Here is an 18,449-nt window from a genome sequence, read left to right as displayed (position 1 = left end):
ATACGTCTTCTAACCTCCCTTCCCAGCAGGCATGCAAGCTCTTAGGGTTTGATCATTTTACCTTTCAGAAAGCTGTCGGATCTGAGGAATCCCCATGTATTTGTTGAAGTGCTCCAACACATTCACCACGCCTTGGAGAAGGTTGGCCACTTCCCCATATTGTCTCCTCCTGGTCATAGCCCTGTAGAGCAAATTAAAGATTTACAAGGCAGGTCTGATGAGAATCCTGGGTGGTAATTCCACAGGTTACCTCATCCCCACCAGGTCATGCTGGTCCCTATTTACATTTATTTTTCTAAAATACACAACTCTTCATTAACATTCCAATGCAGCATTAAAGTTTCATTTAACTGATGCTAAAATAAACCAGTCCGGCACACATCTAACAATGCTTCAAAAAACATAAATGTCAAAAGCAACACTTGGCAAAGAACATGTAAACTACTGAATGCATCCGCTTCCCAGTATGGGTCCGGAGGCAGTAAATGTTATTTCACTATAATGACCTGAGTTAAGCCATTCGTCATTGCACACAAAGTGTGAGTTAAAGCTTCACAGGGAGGAGAATAATTATGCTGAGAAGCTATTAGCCTTGACTTTTCTGTTAATAACTTTCACAGGGAACTGACAGAAAAAAAAAATATTCAAGTTTTTTATTTTTATTTCCTTTAGGATCATTCCAATGGAGACAGCAGCCTAAGTAAAATTTAATTCTGAACACTTAACAACCCAGTGTTCGTGCAGAATTCGCTACAATCCAAGAACAGACTGTGCCTGGGTCTCGCAACTTCACAGATGCAATATGTAAAAAAAAAAATGGATTTCCCTAGCCTGTGCGTTCCTTAAGCACATTAAAAAACCCACAAAGTATTATTAGAAACATCTAACCCCACTTCATATACAGTACAAGCTGCAAGGCTTCTTTGAACTCATTCTCAGAACTAGAGCAGACCTTTTTGAAAAAGAGATCTCGTTCCAGTTTAAGACATGAGACTGCTAAAATCCCCTCAAATCCCTGGAAAGCACATCCCTAAGGAGGATACCTGACTGCACAGACTGTCTTACTCTTTAATAAAGCCAGACTCCTTCCTTACCACCAAGGATCAACACAGCGATTCAAGCAATCGATGCTGCAAACCCTTAAATACAGCAACATGGGCTGCAGGTCGCGCGGAGCAGCACAGAAAGGATCCGCCAGCAAAAATCAAGACTGCAACCTATTAAGCAAACCTCCCTCCAGAAAAACGAGCAGCTGCTACAGACCTACCCAGAGCACCGTGCCAAACTTCAGCACTCAGCAGTGGTGTCAGCGTACCTCTAAACATCCGCACACTTACTCGAGTGAATCCACCCCCCCCGCCAGCATGTGCAGGTGATTGAGGGTGGTGATGGAGGTGGTCAGATGACGCTTGGCGTGATCCAGCTGCTTGATATCCCGCGTGATTTCCTTAACCTAGTGAAGGAAAAAACAAGAGTCTGGTTAAATACCAAGCCACAGCAACAAAATTTTAAGGAGATAAGAAGAGCGCTCTCCTCCCTTCGGGACTACAAGCATGCTGGCTCTACAGCCACGTTAACACAAGGACAAGGTTCCACACATGCTTGACAGCAAATTACCAACCAGCCAGCAGGACCAAAGACAGAAATGTTCCCTTCTTAATGAGAAATGGAAGCAGAAGTCAGCGTCCCCCTCCCTTTCAAAGGCTAGAAAGAAACTGCTGCTCACCATTTGTTCAGATTTTTCAGCCTTGTCTTTAATATCCTTAATTTTACCAAAGAGCTGTTGAATGGCTTTCTGGGCTTCTTCCAGGGCCTGGAAAAGAAACAAGGTCAGAGTGGAAAGAAAACCTGCATTCAGTTTTCACCTTCTAAGAAATACACAGTTGCTCCCTACAGCCCCTGGGCTGGGGCAGTGGAGGGCAGCTGTTTTCCTACAAAGAAAGTATTGTCAACACTTCTAAAGTCAACGTACCATGTTGGGATTTTTAACCTGTTTCAGTATCTGTTTTACAATAATGCTCTGGCAAAATCTCTTTGAGATATTCTACAAAAGCACCTCTGTAATATGAACTATGAACAGGTTTCAGGTTACTGCAACAAACTTCGATGCACTAAAGGTGGAAAAATATGTAGAACTTACTCCTGATCAATACGTATATACAGAAAATGAAACCTCCACGAAGCCTCTACACTCATCATTAATTCTAAATACACAACATCACATATAGAACACCGCGTGCTTGCCTAAACCCCCCACTGAATCAGCAGGATACTATCCCGCTGGAGGACACGATGCGCATTCTGCTCATTCCCCGGGGTGGGCAGCTCAGCCCCCACCCACCTGCAGGAGCAATGGCTCTCACCAGGCACAGAGGAGCGGGCGCAGGTTTAGCAGGTAAAGAGGGTCGAGCACGGGAGACGGACCTCACCTGGACTGTTGTGCTATTTGACTGCAAGCTTCTTGGTGCATCTGGTGCCCTTCACACAACCGTGGTGCATCCTGACCTCACACAACCAGTGTGACCTACACGTGGATTCAACGAGCGAAGCCACATGTCCAAAATCACATGTCCAAAATCCAACTTCTGAAGTAATTCAACACGTTTTGCCTTCCCAGACTGATAACATTTCCAGCTCCAGCTCCACTTTGTCTCCCGCTGTTAAGCGGGCTTCTATCCCTCTCTTTTTATATCCAGCCCCATGACCAAGGTTACAGCGCAAGCTACAAGCTCCTTCAGCAAATAAATTTAACACATCTTCATTTGGAAATGTACGAGCAAGCTATCTGCCAGGAGCTTTTGCTGGAACATAGCTGCATTATAATGAAAGTATAAAAGTTGGAAACGTTTTATAATTCATTTTCCAGAGGGGAGAAAAGTCTCCTCTGAAATATCATCTGAATCCTGTGGAAGTTAACACTTTAGCCATCAGTGCCACACAGCTATCACACGGCGTGTTCACTACGGGCAACGAGCACACAGACGTGCCGCAGGGACGGCTATTTCAGCGATGAACACCACCATCTCTCTGCCTTCTCGTTGGCTGCAGCCTAGCCACCTTTTAGAATAAAGTTTTCTCTCCTATCTAAAGGCAGGTGGATGAAACGCAAACCGAAGAACTAAGGAACGCTCCTTTCAACGCACTGAACTACAGTCTCTGTGCTCAGTCCCAGCCCACGGCGGCCGCACATAACTCCAGTGGGCTATTAAGCAAGCAGCAACTGTCCTGCGTGTTCCCAGATTTGGATGGGTCTGCGCAAAAAATAAAAAAGTCAGCCTGAAATTCTTCACAGATGCCAACTGCTGTGTTTCCCTTCGCTGCAGCACGAAGGTGAAATGCTATTTCTCTGCATGATCCAAGGGAAGTCAGAGCTGCTGAGCTCTCCGGAAGAAGAGATGAGGACTTAGCCCGCCAACAAAAAGATTCTCTGAAAAGAGCTGTTATCCTCCTTAATACCCAAAGCCAAGGCAATCTCACAAAACTTGCTCAACCTTTGGATCATCCCACACCAACTCAGGATCTCATGCGTGCAGAACCATTGGGAGGCCAGGTACGGAGGATCAGCTGCAAGGAGCCTGGGGGGGTCCTACACCCCGTGACACACAGCAGGCCCACCCCAAGCTCCCAACCAGCCGCACGCTTCTTAGACACAGCTCTGAGCCCATTCCCCTCTCCTAGGGCAGATGTTCCAGGCACAGGCTCAGACAACAGACACAGCAGCTCTCCCTGGCACGGCTGCCAAGGTGAACTCCGAGACCTTCAGCCATCCACCGCAATCCCTTCACTCGGGGCTGGCATCTCAACCTGCTCCCCAGGAAGAGAGCATTCGAGCTGCTATTACAGCTCCAAGCCGTTTGTTCTCGATAGCCTTCAGCAACCAAGTTCAGAGTAAACAATACCGTGAGTGAGGATCTCCATCTCAGGTCTTACAGGTTTTACGTTAAATCCCTATCCACAAAGGGAAACCTGTCTCCTCTGTTTTCCTCACGAGACAGAATATCATCTACTTGAATACAGGGACCTTTTCGAAAGTTACTGCTCATAATTTATCCTCAGATAATGGCCCAAACAAGGATTTGCAGCTGCCCACATACCAGCAGTTTCTCTTTCGCTCACCGTTGAGAAACCACACTCTGTCTCTCTAAGGTCATAATAATAATATCGTGACAAAACCAGCAGAGGAAACTGGTTTACACCTGAAGAACATGTTCCCTGGTGGAAACCAGCACAGGCATCAGCGGGCAAACCCCCCACCCAAAAACTGCCCCTGGAACAGTGGCCTAAGTAAAATGGGATTTTATCCTCATACACTTAAAACTGCCAAAAATAAGGCGAAGTGGTGTCACCACCTGGTCCTGACACTTGTAGCCTTTACCTCCTTACAGACTCTGGAAAACCACAAACAAGACAACATGTCCTCTGCCCCATCTGACGAATCACTGAACTGTGGTCTCCCCCCACTGTGGAAGAGAACACGGCTGGGATGTGGGGAGAGACCGAACGGCAGACGCCATTCTGCTCAAGTTCTGCATCGCGTCTCTTAGAGAAGGGGATAGGCTTCCATAACTGTTTAAAAGAAAGAAAGAACACACACACAGAACTCAGCAGCAAACTTCAGAGGCTTGAGTAACTCAGCATTGCTCATAAACACCCGTTTCATTCCTTTAAAACCTGCTTCCAAATGTTTGCTTAGCCATTAAGACATAAATCTTTAGTGACTCTCCTGAAAAAGAGCTGTGTATTCCTTACCTGAGTCAGAACACACTAATTCATCAAGGTGCTTGTTTTTTATATAACTTACATTTAGAGATGAAAACATTTCTTCAAACGTACGTAAGATTTGCTGAAGTAACCCTGTGTGAAAACCTGTGGGTTTTTAAGCCAGGGGGCACCGTCGGGCAGATCTCACGGGAAGTTCAGAACCGAATTAGAAGTGTCACGTCTTGCACAAAGCCTGCGATTAAACTTTCTCATGGGTCTTTTTAAAGAAACCAATGAAACCTTTTTGGCCGTAAAATTCCAACTGCAGCATCTGAAAGTAAAAGACCGCACGTAGACGAAGTAAATAAAGCAAACGAACCGATAACGGAGAAAACCCTTCACCCTCCTGATGGCTGCAGGGACAGAGCAAAGCAAGGAGCAGAGCCAAGGAAACACAAACTTCAATTTTCAAAGACCTCGTATTTGATAAATGGTGCTCACCATCAAGGGAAAATAAGGAAAGTAGATCTAACTGTTTGAGGTGTAATATAGAAGTTTCTTAATGTATCTAATGATTTTTCTTTCACCTGTAAAACGGGAGAGGGGAGAGAAACTGTTTCCCTTCACACTCTGCTCCCGTTAAGGCAGCGAATCATGAATTTTAAAAGCATTTTCTTACTGCTTTTGTTATTATTTTCTTAACAGACGGTTTATTTTGGACAGAAATTCTAAAACCAAAACAGTATCAAGAGAATAGGAACTACTCTTCTTCCAGCATAGCTGGTTTAGGCGATGAGCAGTAACCTCCCGTCTGTGGCTTGACGCAGGGTTCACCTGGCATTACGAATCCATTGGCGTCCTCACCAGCGCGACTGGGAAACATGCAAATGTACGCAGCCCCAAACAGTGCACAAAAGTGAAGTTATTGTGTTTCCTTTCCTACAACAGCAGGTCATTTCAGGGGCAGAGGACCACGAATAAATAAAGAGACTGGATATATAATCTGTCGTGGCTATACGAAAGGTTACAACGTACTAGAAAAACACCATATGACTCTAATCAACAGCTGAGCCTGCAAGCTACAATTAACCCATCAGCATTATTTATTAAACTTTATGCAACCTCTGAGGTCCCTGCAGGCCAGGCACTAGCTGAGAAATACGGCACGGATACGGCTCGCCTGCTGGGGAGAGGCAGAGCCATCGGTCAGGGGCGCCTGAACCGCAGCCGCGGCCACTGAGAGCCTTTTTCTGCGATGTTTGCCCCCGGGGTAGCCCAGCGGCGCCGACAGCAGTGAATTCAGCAAAGAGGGCAGGAGCTGCAGCCACACGAGAGACTCCAGACTCGATGCAAGGCGGGCTTCAGCTACGTATCGTAGTGTGTCCACCCTCCGCCCCGGCGCGGGTCCAGCAGCAGCTCCCGCCTGCAGGAGGGATGCAGGTGACGGTGGAGGGCGATGACGGTGGGAGCCTCTGCGAGACACTGCCCAGCTCCACGCATGTCACCAGGGGAGGTACAGCCCCAGAGCCCGCGGACGCAGGCACCCAAAACGCCGCTCTTGCCAGGGAACACACAAGGAGTCTTCCAGTTTAAGACCATGACGTGTTCTCAGCCATCCCCGTTTCTCAGCCAGCCCGTACTTACGCAGTGGCAGCTCCCCTGCTCATGTGTTAACAGCAGAGATGAAACGCAGGAGACTCCAAAGGCACACGTGGGAGCTGGAAGCCCCAACTCTGTAGCACACAGCCAGACTCTAGGTAAGCCGGGCAGTGAGCTACACAGGTTTTCATCAAGTTCTCCAAAGCTGGAGGGAAAAACGTAGCACATGAATCAGCTGCGGCTCTTCAACCTTTTTCACCTTGAGATGCAACAGGAAAAGAGTCCAAGCACGCCAGTACAAAACAGGGAACAGAGTTAAACCATGAATCACTGAGCGAAAGACTGCCTAAAAAATAGCTTTACTTGGCATTATCCCAAGCAACTTCTAAGGTCACCCTGCACATCATCACTTGTGTAACCTTTCTACACGAGATCTTCCAAGCAGCAAATGGAGGAAAGAAAAGAACCCAAATGAGAGGCAGAACAAGACCACATCTAATTCATTAGATTTTGAAGTGATGCATCCTTTAAAACGTCACGTTGCAGCGATTTACAGTACCAGACTGACACCAACACACACGAAACCAGCACTAGCAGCAATACTCCAGCCAAAAAAACCCATCCAGTGAGTTACAGTCCGTCTCCCTGGACCCCCCCAGCCGCTGCAGAGGGGCAGAGACTCCTCCGTCACCCCCCAGCCTAGAACGGAGCCCTCGCATCGCTCCCAGCAGGCAGCGGCGGCTCCGAAATACCTCGTTACTCATCCTGTCAGGGATCTTGTGCGAGCAAATACCGGAGTACTCGGGAATTTGCAAACAGGAATTAAGAGAGGCCCGCGTGTTACTACAGAACAACCCTTAACTGGGGAAAAAGCACATTTTCAGAGGACGTTTGCTTGCCTAGGAAACCATGAGCTTGGGGACTAACTGAATTAACACTGTTCTGTCCCCAGTAACTGTTAAAACACCTCAATAGTTTCCATATGCTCACTGGTGTTGTGCTAGAAACGTGCTAGTTTTATTTGATTCTGGTCAATGTATCTTTCAAATGGATGTTGTTACATCAGAAAGCTGCCCTCTACTAAGTATTTTATAGACACTTGACACTTCTGCCAAATTCACAGCATCCAAATGTATTTTTAATGTTACAAATTGGGCTGTGGTCAGGATGCTGAGAAATTAATACTCCTGGATCAGTCCCCACTCTTGAACACAGAGCATTAATGCTTCTTTCATTTGCTGCCACACTTACAACCCAGATCAATGAAAATCTGGACCATGACTAAAAATAAGTTCCCATCCCCAATTCTCCCAGGAGCCTCAGCTGCAGAGATTTCAAAGAAACCCTTGCACGCTGTGACCAGCCTAACAATTTCTGCCGCTAAAACCTCATACAAATGAGTCCCTCCAGATTGAGGAAGGGTGGAAATACACTTTCATTCTCAGCCTGATCTCATTTCAGAGAAAACTCTGAAGTTTTACAGCCAGGGATAAACCACTGCAGCCGAAGGCGAGAGGGCTTGTCTCTCCGAGCAGGGCGACGTCGCTCCGTGGCTGTGCCAGCTAACTTCCCCGAGCAGACAAACCTGAAGGGCTCGTCACACTCGGTTTTGATTTTAGCAGATTTCTACCATAGGAGTTCATCAAATGCTACATAACTACTACAATTGTCACTAAAGAACAGAGTTTTCTGCCATCAGCTCCAGTTCGAACCATTATGGCTGCACAGGACACTTTAAATCAACAAAGCAGATTACGTCCAACACTGCACCAAGCTTAAAATTGCTACTATTGCTCCTTCACTTAACCCCCAAATCACGCTTGGAAATCAAACCCCACGTTCTGATCGGCTGCACAGACACTGGCAGACACCCGGGGCGAAGTGAGAGGCCGTTTCCAGGTTGTGCTGGTGGAAACCTCGCAGTTTAACTCCCGAACTGCCCTCCTGCGCCGGTCCAACGCCCTGCTCAGCTGTCGGTTTTCATTGCATTGCCCAGCCCGGCACACTGGTGCCCGCACCATGAAGAAAGGCGGTGATGGAAGTGACAGTGTCTTTAGAGGTCTTGCTCCAGTGAGTAATTTTACACAAGCTTTACAGTCATGCATCTAATTTGTCATTCAAATGCTGATCGTGTGAGCTGCACGACCCTTTAGCAACGGCTTTAGTTTCATCACGCTCATGCTCGGACCTCACGGGGGGTTACTACAGCTTCACCACGCAGCTCTACGTTGGCAGACGAACGGCCACAGCCTTCCCCGACGCCCAGCCCTGCTCAGCACATTAAACACAGTTATCACAACCGACCCCCCTCGGGTGCTGGAGGCAGCGATGCCCGCCCGCTCCTCCGCTCCCCCTCCGCTGCGGCACCCAGCAGCCCGGTTTCGTTTGCTCGGGAGTGCTGCGCACTAAATTTGCTGAGGAATTTCTGTAAGTGCCGGAGGGATTCCGCTCCACTTGTCCGCAGATGCGTCTGCGTACTGCAGGCAGCGTTTCAGTCGCGTTTGCAGTGTCAGAGCCACGCTCCACTGCCATGGGGGTCAAGTTTAGCAACCGCTCGAGTCGCATCAGATTTTGCAAGATGAATTCATGTTTGGGTTGAGACCTTAGAAGCAAAACATAGCTGGGGGGAACGGACAGTCATACCACGAACCCTGCAAGGAGGGATTTCTAAGTGGAAACACTGACAGTTCACCTGCTGTGAGCACAGTGGCAGCACAGCTAGAAGAAACGTTACCACGCACCGAAAATGTGAGGCAACAAAAAAAAGAGCAAGAAAATTAAAAAAAAAAAAAAAAAAAAAAAAAAAAAAGAGATCCACAGCAAGACAAAGTCTCCTGCCTGTCATCAGGATTTCTATTTTCAGGCTGGGCTTCTCGCTGTGCTGGCACCCACACCGAACAGCGCTGGCTGCGGAACAGCCCGGCCGTACTTCGCAGCTTGCGCCGCCCTCAGCAGAAACCGAACGCGAGCCGGTTTCCATCCTCAGGCTGCAGGACAGCGGCCGGGCGCACCCCCCGCCTTCCCAGACAGGAGCACAAGGCAAGGTCAAGCTCGGACTCGCTTCTGCCTTGCGCCAGGCTTTGCAGCAGATGGCAGAAGCTATGCCTGACCTCTTCATACAGCTGCAGGTGCCAGTTTTCAGGGCCAGCGGCCAGAAGGGCAATAAGCAGCACCACTTCTTCTTGGCATGCCATTCACCTGAAACCCTTTTCAATAAACATGTTCTAGGCTAGAAAAAGCTCCCTGTGTCTCCTAGATGGGAAGGACATGGTCCGACTGCCATAATTCACTAGGGAAATGACTCTAAATGAGACTCACTTTTGATTTATTTTGGCAGCTCAACTTCTGTTTATTATTCATTGGTTACAAAAGAATATTATGGGACTTTAATCATTCGACTGGTCTCACAGAATCTGGGGCATGAATTTTTTTTTTAATATATAAAATTACACAGCTTAAGACACAATATTTAACGCTCGTCCATTCACCATCTGAAAACGTATTGAAATCTAACACTAGTCTGTTCACATTTCAGAATAACGACCCATTCATCAAAAAAAACAGGAGATAAAGCTTAGCCATGCAGGAGGGAATGAATATAATTGAAAGATGGTGCCTACAGCATCAGGGATTGTGACACAAAAAAGCCCCCAGATACTTTACAGACTTCGGCCTAATTAGTTATTAAGAGCTCACGGTGATTTTCCTCATCTGCTCTTAAGGCTGGGGCAAAGGCAGGCAAGGGGCACAGCAACACCAACCACGTGAGCCGGACCTGGGCACTGCAGCCAGGAAAGCAGCACGCAATCTGATGTCTGGAAGTGAGCATGTATTTAAATAAATTAGAAAATTAAATAGAAGTACCTACAGTAGGAGATCTGAAAGCACCAACTACCTTAGTTTAGCGTGAAATGCAACCTGCAGTCAGAAAAGCCACCTCCCCACAAAGAGGTGGAGGTAAGCTGAGAGGCTGAAGCAACAGTGCTGCTTACTAAGCATGTTTGTTTAACAGTGCACCAAGCCACCTCCCTGCCTGCCAGGCTGATGCTGCCCGTCACGCAGAGCTGAGGAGAGGAGAAGCCGCTGCCACCAGCGCTGCCAGCTGCCCTGCAGCTCGGGCCACCGCTCGCTCAGCGGGCACTCGAGTAGCCGGGATGACCCCATCAGCAGGGGAGCACCACGCTCCCCACTGCTCTCTGCCCTGCGCAGCACCTGCATCCCTCTCTTCTGCTGCTCACCCTCCATCTTCATCTCCTTCTTCCTCCCTATATTGATTCTGCACAGTGTTTCCTGATCTCTATTTAAAGAAAAAAATAAAAAGAAGTATTTCACATAGTTCCATTTATGACCTTGTCAAACCCCATAACCTGTGGGCATTTTTCTACGCCAGACACATCCCGCTCCCTCCACAGGCTCACACGCTGCCAGGCGCTGCAGCACACGCAGGGCAGGGCAGGGCGGGCAGTCCAAGCATCCCCACAGCTGCAGAGCCCAGACATTTCTTTTTACAGCCAGCGAGAAGGGGCAGCACTGGTTACCCGAGGCCGGGATGGCTGAGCTGCCTGCTGCTGTGCTGGGTTCAGACTGGGCAGCGAGAATACACTTGTACTCTTTACCCACAGCAGCTGCCATCTCTTTTCTCACACTGCTGTAGTTACGAAAAGAAAATACAAGACTGTTCTCACGGAGCAAAGAAGCCGGAGCCAACCAAAGCGATCCAAGTTATCACCCAGTATCTTCAGCCATGAGAAACACGCAAGGCTTTTCCCAGCCTCGGAAACATCCCTCTTCTCATTAACACTTTACTCTGTTGTAGCACTGAGCCAGACCTTAATATCGCAGGAGATACGAAGAAATAAACCAATCTTCTCTAAAACACAACCTTTACTCCTTCAGTTTCAGTCACTTTATGCACGTGTGCGCACAGGCCAGGAAGGGAATGATGGACCAGAGGTAACAGATTTTTTTTTTTTTTTTAGATTCAAACTATGAAGTCAGAAATCTTGAGATTCCTCTTGAATTCTTGATTCCTTCAGAACCAGATTTTGTGCAAAGCTGCCTCATCTTTACTGACCCAGGCACCAACGTCCTGGCTGCACAGATACCGCCATGGGTTAAAGCAGACTGCAAACGCAGAGGCTCCTCTTTTCCAAGGACAAAAGCCTGGTAGGTGAAGCAGCTTCAGCCAAACAAGCAGTTCAGGCATGTCAGGAACTGTCAAAAAAATTACAGCCAGTCCACGCAGAAGGTTTAGCAATAAACACAACTAAAGGGCGACAAATAAAAACGCACGGAGTGTGTTAAACGCTCAGTGGAAAAATCTATGGGAACTTTTTATACTACACCCTGGGGCAGGGAGGAAATTGTGCCACAAGCGGCCTGCAGCTCTTCGCAAGGTCAGCCCAGACTCCAGCCCAGCAGCAGCTCTGAGAAAAACCTCACAGAGGGAAAATCGGAAAGCGCTGGCTCCCCAGAAACTGCCAGCACAGCTTGAACCGCGTCTTGTTACAACCGAACCGCAGCAGCTCCTGCATTCCCAGCCTCTCCCAAGGCATCCGAAATGGCCCAAGCCTGGGACTCCCAAGGAAAATTCTGTTACGCCCTGCAGAGGAATGTTCCACCCACGACCGTTGTTTCCTCCCATAAAAGGACCATTAGTGAGATAATTTCTGAAGCCCACGGTATTGTCTACAGATTTTACTGAAATATCGCACCAGGAAGGGGAAGCCAAATGCGCCAGACTATTTTAAGGCTTTTGCATTTGGAGGAAATTCTAGGGCAAAATTTCAAAAAGGCAGATGCTTTCAACTGGGAAACTTTACACTTTGTGGAGAAGGGAGCATTCCTGCCTTTAGAGCTGCTTAAGTAACTCTCCTGGGGCCACATCTATTTGATCAACTTTATTTTTAGATTTAGAATCTGCTTTTTCAGACACCTAAACACTACCTTATACCAACACATGTATGTGACCAAGACTATTTGGGAAGCAGTTTAAAAGTTAAAGACTGACTATAAAAAGCTACTCTTGGACCCTCCTCACACCTACAATCCACTTGGAAGACCTGCTCAATCACCTCGTCACCCAGGCAGAGCACAGAAGCCTCATCCCCATCATCACCACTGCCACGGCACCAGCCAGACGGGACAGGAGACTCGATCACAGGGAGTACGGGGGCTCGATCCGCAATTGGGATTTTGACCTTGCTATCCCTAAGGTTTCCTTTTCCTTAAGGAGCATGGAGAGCACATTCCCATAGCTGAACGCTGCGTATTCCCCACTGAGTCTGGCTGAGCTTCAGATTGCTCGAACTGGGAGAATAACACGCAGCACTATTCAGACACGTCTCCGCTGGCAGCACTCCCTCACCACCAATGCTCAGCCAAACTCTGTCCTGCTCTCAGAACCAAGGCTGGGCTCCCCTCTCCTGGACGGCCGCGAAGCTGCAGCTCTCAGCAAGGCTGAGGGAAGGGAAAGCTGCTTTGCTGGACTCAGCTGGTAACTGACCCCTTCCACAAAGAAAAATCAAGCTGTTAAAGGCTAAATAAATACCCTTGGTTTGTCTTCTAGGAACCTGCCCGGTATCACCGGTATCCAAACACATGATCAAAAAAAAAAAAAAAAAAAAAAAAAGATGAGCTGATGGCAGGCCCCCAAGAGCCTACAAGAGATTCCCAACCCCTTGTTGGGCAGTTTGGGCTGACGGGAGATGGAAGAGGCAAAGACCAGCTTCGTGAGCCAGCTTCTGCACCCTCGGCACAGGGTCACAAGGGCAGCGGGGATGGCAGCCGCTCGCGCGCGCAGCCCGGCCTCCGCACGAACCCAGGGCAGGCACGGCACAGCTACCGAGGACAACGGAGAGCAGGGGCTCAGCAGGGAACCCCCTTGACTGCAGCAAGAGCTCTTCTATCCTTCCCCCACTGCGTCAGAGGTTTATGTTGCCTTTGTAAGGAAGTCAGAGATTGGCAGGATGTTTATGGAAACGACTCTTTACTCTCCAGACAAGGACAACTCCTCTAGCTCCGACACCACGCAGTCAGGCAGTTCTGGCACACGCTGATTCGAGTTTGTATCACAAGTTGTTAGGGGAGAACGTGACTGAAGGGAAGTGGCTTTTGCAAAACACCTTCCAGGTCCATTCTTGCAATAAATACAGAGGATCCTGAGCTCCCACTGAAATTCAAGCAGCTACAACATCAGAGTTCGTATGTGGTTTTATTTACAGCGCACTCTTTCAAGGACACAACAGATCGCATCGTTTCTCTCGGGTCTCAGTGTGTCAAGGGATGGAAGGAAGTCAAAAGGCAGGATGAGCTTTTTCCAAAGCTACTCTATTGCAAGGACTGCGCACTACAGGCTGCAGACACCTCCTACGCTAAGAAAAAGCAACAGAAATGGGAAAAGGTATCTGAAGATTAAACTTTTTGCTGTGGCTGGTTTTAAGATTTGTTTCAAACCCATTGCAAAAGTCGGTTTCCAACTGTTTCTTTATTAATCCAGGGTGGTTTGCAGTTGTGGTTACTCTGATAAAATGCAGTAACGGTCTTCATCCTGGGCTTCCTAACAGAGAAGTTGACAGGATGACACTCTCCACGCATATGCTTCAATCAAATTTTGCAGGGAAATACTGGTCCTGAGGATACAAATTTCCTACAAATTTACTAAGAATAGAAGATCAGTAGAAGAAAGAACCTGATTTTATCGTGGGACCAAACTACTACCAGGGAATTGACAGGGATTAGACAAATTAATGAGACAAGTATCCATGGAAGGTAAATAATGAGAAAGCTCCTTTCAGTAGCACTGACTCCCTTCCTAGCAGAGCGCCGACTTGTCTCAAAGGCACCTTGCTTTCAGTTCTTTCAGAACAATTTCTTACCTACTTTAGAAAATGAAACCCCTCCTCTCCAAGTGGGAGAAGCAAGACCTCCAAGTGGGAGAAGCAAGACCTCTTGCTCTATAAAAACTCCACATTTCCAAGCGTCCTTGATTCCACTGAGAATACGCTGGTAAAACAAAGGCACTCTTCAGCACAGGAGCAGGCGGCTGAAGCTGAAAAGCGAGGTTTTTGCCCCCACACCCGGGTATCAACAGGGTGCCCATGTGAGAAAGGCTGCCTCGCTCCCCAGCCAGCACACAGCACGCACTACCCGGAGAACGCGTCGCAGGGGGGGACAGGACAGCAAATGTTTTTTTAGGTTTCCTCAGTTTGGTTCTGGGGAGACAAATATAAAATTTCACCTCAAACTGAAACGCAATTCACGCATTCCCCAGCACTGTAAGGTGACCTCCTCCGCGGCGGGTCCCTCTGGCCAGCTAACACGCAAGGCTTGAGCGCGCTGTCGCTCCATTACTGCTTTAAACTCCAAGGCCCAGGCGAGTCCTGCCATTAACAGTCTGGTTCCAGCAACTCACATGTGAAATGCATGTACAAGTGTGAAATGGAGGACTTGGATTAGAAATGCAGAAGGAAAAAGCTTGCAGCATTTCAGATTCAAACAATTTTTCTCACCAGAGAACTAACACTTTCAATAATTGAATGGTTTCAGTATTTGTTAGGATCTCTTAACAGAAGAACGAACTGTCACGCTTCTGGGAGGTGGTCTGGCCTCAGCCCATGCAGTCCCTGCAACCACAAGCGCTGGTGTCTGTCTTAAACTCTGCTTCTACCTTGCAAAGCAGTGAAGCGAGGGAAAAATGGGAAAACTCACAGCTAAATACAGGAATAATTGTGATTAACCACAGCTCCAGGCCACTTGAAAGATGCCCTGCACAGACACCCACATACACGTGCGTGTTTGAAGGTTTTTACTTGGACAGGAGTTTAATCGGTTCCTTTCCAACCAAACTAAACGAAGGGCAGCACAGAGAGCTGCCCCCCCAGCACTTCAGCGCAGGATGCTGTTCAAGTCCATCTCTACGTGCTTTGGAGAGCTTCAAAGGGATTAAAGAGCGAGAAAGCACAGACATGAGGTAAAACTCCAAAGCTTGCCAGATCTCTGTAGCGCAGAGACTCTGTTACTGCCCTGCAAGCACAGCTGACCACGGCACTGCTTGTGTTCATCTCTCACCACATTCATCCTTTGGACCCACAAGTCCCGTGGCACTCCGGGCAATTCTCATCCACAGCTCTTCTTGATCCCAGCTTTTTGTGGTCTTCTCTGAATTTGTCACCTCGAATGGGCCCAAAAGGCTACAACAGCACTAGCTTTGCGATCATATCCAAACTCTCCGAGTGGTGGTCTAGTTTCCACCCAGTTCCTCAGTTTCCATAATTGCCCCCCCATCCCTTGATTTCTCTTCTCATCCCTGCACAGCAATTACAGGCAGCACCACTCCCTGGTACGCCACACCCCAAGCACATCCCCGGTTTAACAGCAGTACTCAGGCAATCATGCAAGCATGAAACTAGTTCTGCTAGAAGCAAGCATCTCACATTTTTTGAAAGCAATACAAAGGCAGAGATAAGGTAAATAATTCACTCAAGGCCACGGACTCTGTGGCAGAGGTAGGATTAGAAATGTACGCCAATGGCTACTGCAGCAAGAAGTGGAAAACACAGGCAGCCACGCTGGTGAGGGAAGGACCACCCCATCCCAGCAAACCAGTCTTAAATCTGGCGTTAAGAAAATGAGTCAGTGCTGACACTGAGGAAAGCAGCATGACTGACGGCTCAAGGCATTCATGCTCCTGGTCTGAAGCAGAACAGACACGGGAGACACAGCAGCATGGGGTGATCCCTCAAAATCAGATAACACGCGGACCAAGTGTTCGCAAACACGGCAGCCACGGCCGGCCTCTTCAATACCCCGAGCAAACACATCTGTCAAGCAAAAGACAAGTGAAAACCTGGCAGCTGAAGGAGACGTGCAAGATGGACTGGCAGTCAGTCACCAGGCTTAGTCACTAGCGACTCGGGATCCTTCAGCAAACAGCCTAGTTAAAAGGCTAAATAGCCTTTTATTGATCCTCACGAGGCAGCAAATGTGCTTGTACCTATTTAATCCTGTTCATTTTATCATTAGCTTCAGAGTGGCACAACTGCAAGCCTCCTGGTTTTGCTTCTGAGTTTTAAATCAATGTCTCACCCGCCTCCCTTTGGAAAAGGAAAGCAGGCCAGAACAACTGTTCAGCGAGCAGCTCGCCACGTCGTTAGTGTGAGAGACAGCAGAAACACCTCCCTAACAACGAGAGCGGGTTTCTGCCTGCCAGAGCCACTCCGCAATTCAGCATCACAAGATGAGAACCCTTGGCCTTGCCGGGGACGAGACGCACGTACCTGCCTGCCATCCTGTCCCACGTTGGTCTGCCCGCGCACTACAGTTCGAATGCTGTCATCCAGCCTCCTGGAGAAAAGAATCTACAATGTCAAACTCATTCTCTGTGTGCCTGACCCAAACAATTGTGGGAACCTTGAGAGCCACAGAACAGATCTAAAATAAAAAAGCTGGTGTTACCGACGCTAAACTCACTTCCCCCCCCCAACCCGCAGGACATTGCTGTCTTGCATAATTTAAAAGTCCTGTTGCAAAAATAAAAATCCATTTCCTAATTTAATCAGGGCTTCTTGCATTTCTCTTCCCTTAAGCAATACTGTCAGTTTTCCCTTGTCCATTTTCATTCCGACTTTCCACATAACAAAGGGCTGTCTCAGTCATTTCAGGTCAGTAATGCCAGACTGCACAGCAAATTTTAGTATTTCCTGCACACGGACATTTATTTTGTATTTTCAGTACCAATAATGACAATCAAAAAAAATACAAAATGAGATGTTTTGCAATTGTTATTTTGACCTCACAAACAGAATTAATTTTCAGCCACCAAGTCTTTCGGGCAGTTTGTTCTCTCAGCCTTTGGTCTGTACTAAAATTTGGTACTTGTTGATTCTCAGCTCATTGTATTTTCAAAGCTCTACTTTGCAACCTATCAGCTAAAACAACCTGAAAGGCACATATTATACAATAGGGGCAAAGTATAAAAAATAATTATAAGTGCAAGGAGTCATTTTTGTCTCTGTCCCACTATTGGACTTGAGATTCACCCTGTTAATCCCTTTTCAGCAAATTATTTCTATCAGCTATAGATAGAGCAAAGGCTGTATGTATGAAGGCTTGGTGACACCCAGACTTCTTGCCACCCAAGATGCAATGGCATGGAGAAACATTTACCTTATTTTCAATCTGATTTTGTTCACAACTTCATCGATGTTTGCCAAAGACTACAACATGAAAAAAACAGAGAGAAGTGAAATGGGGAGCCTTTCACTGCGATAGACATCAGCTGTGATACCGAACACTCTCTCCTTCCTGGCGCCTTACAGAGCGGAGAGCCACGACTTTGTGTTACAGATGGAGGAACTGAGACACACGGCAGCTTCGCTGCTCCTCAGGTCACGTAACGAAGAGCAGCAAAAGCTGGGGCAGGCCACGGTACAGCTGTGCAGGTCCCAGCAGCTCCCCGCTTCCACCCAGCCCTAAGCCCTGCCTGGTCAGCTCCAAAACGCTGAGGTGACAGTGACCGGCAGTGGGACAGAGACCCTCCCGCAGAGCCTGGACACCCACACAAGGGGTGGAGGAGGCCTGGCTGCTGCCCGGGCTGTAGTGGGGGTATTTCAGGGGAAACAGCTCCCCACTACTGGCAAAGGGAAAAAAGCCAAGCCAGCACCACCAGAAAACTGACTGGGAACAGCTGACAGCCAAAAAAGCCTGTGCTGCAGAGGATCTTAAACACGGTGAATGCTGGAGCTGCCTCACAACCCAATCTTCAGCTGCACAAACACCTCCTTTTTGCAATAGCTTAGTCCAAAACTGCCCCTGGGGTTCATTTGGGGAAGACAAAATACAGATATGAGCCCATGGCAACCTCATTCTTTAAATCTCAAAAGAAGGAACAGGTTTTAAACATGGATGACTCCAGTGACACTTCACAGGCAACACCTGCCTTATTTGACTAAAACCCCTGAGTATTCACCAGTGATTAATACATGGAAAATTATGAAATTTAATGAAAGAGATACCTCTGTCTAGAAAACTAATTTATCGCTACAGATCAAAGCAGGACTTTCAATGCAGCAAGCGCTCTGGGTGGAAAGAAACCACACAACGACAGTGAACCTTGTGAGATGCGAATGTAAGAAGCGATTATTGTTCTT

At 47.8% G+C, this 18,449-nt stretch overlaps 1 protein-coding gene across 2 annotated transcripts in view; it reads right to left on the bottom strand.

Moving 5' to 3' along the window:
- Nucleotides 1–18,449, bottom strand: part of VPS53 (VPS53 subunit of GARP complex) — a 68,272-nt gene that overhangs the window by 46,875 nt on the left and 2,948 nt on the right. For both annotated transcript variants that reach the window (XM_075440040.1, XM_075440041.1), the window contains exons 3-7: nucleotides 17,467–17,516; nucleotides 16,578–16,644; nucleotides 1,727–1,813; nucleotides 1,338–1,453; nucleotides 62–181 (exon numbers count right to left, since the gene is read on the bottom strand). In XM_075440040.1, coding sequence (XP_075296155.1) covers nucleotides 62–181; nucleotides 1,338–1,453; nucleotides 1,727–1,813; nucleotides 16,578–16,644; nucleotides 17,467–17,516 — 440 coding nt within the window. The remainder of the gene's footprint in view (nucleotides 1–61; nucleotides 182–1,337; nucleotides 1,454–1,726; nucleotides 1,814–16,577; nucleotides 16,645–17,466; nucleotides 17,517–18,449) is intronic.

The sequence above is a fragment of the Opisthocomus hoazin genome, chromosome 20, assembly GCF_030867145.1.
Source record: "Opisthocomus hoazin isolate bOpiHoa1 chromosome 20, bOpiHoa1.hap1, whole genome shotgun sequence".
NCBI classification, from domain to species: Eukaryota; Metazoa; Chordata; class Aves; order Opisthocomiformes; family Opisthocomidae; genus Opisthocomus; species Opisthocomus hoazin.
The sequence above is the reverse complement of the archived record's forward strand: the minus strand, read 5'-3'. Positions and strand labels throughout refer to the sequence as shown.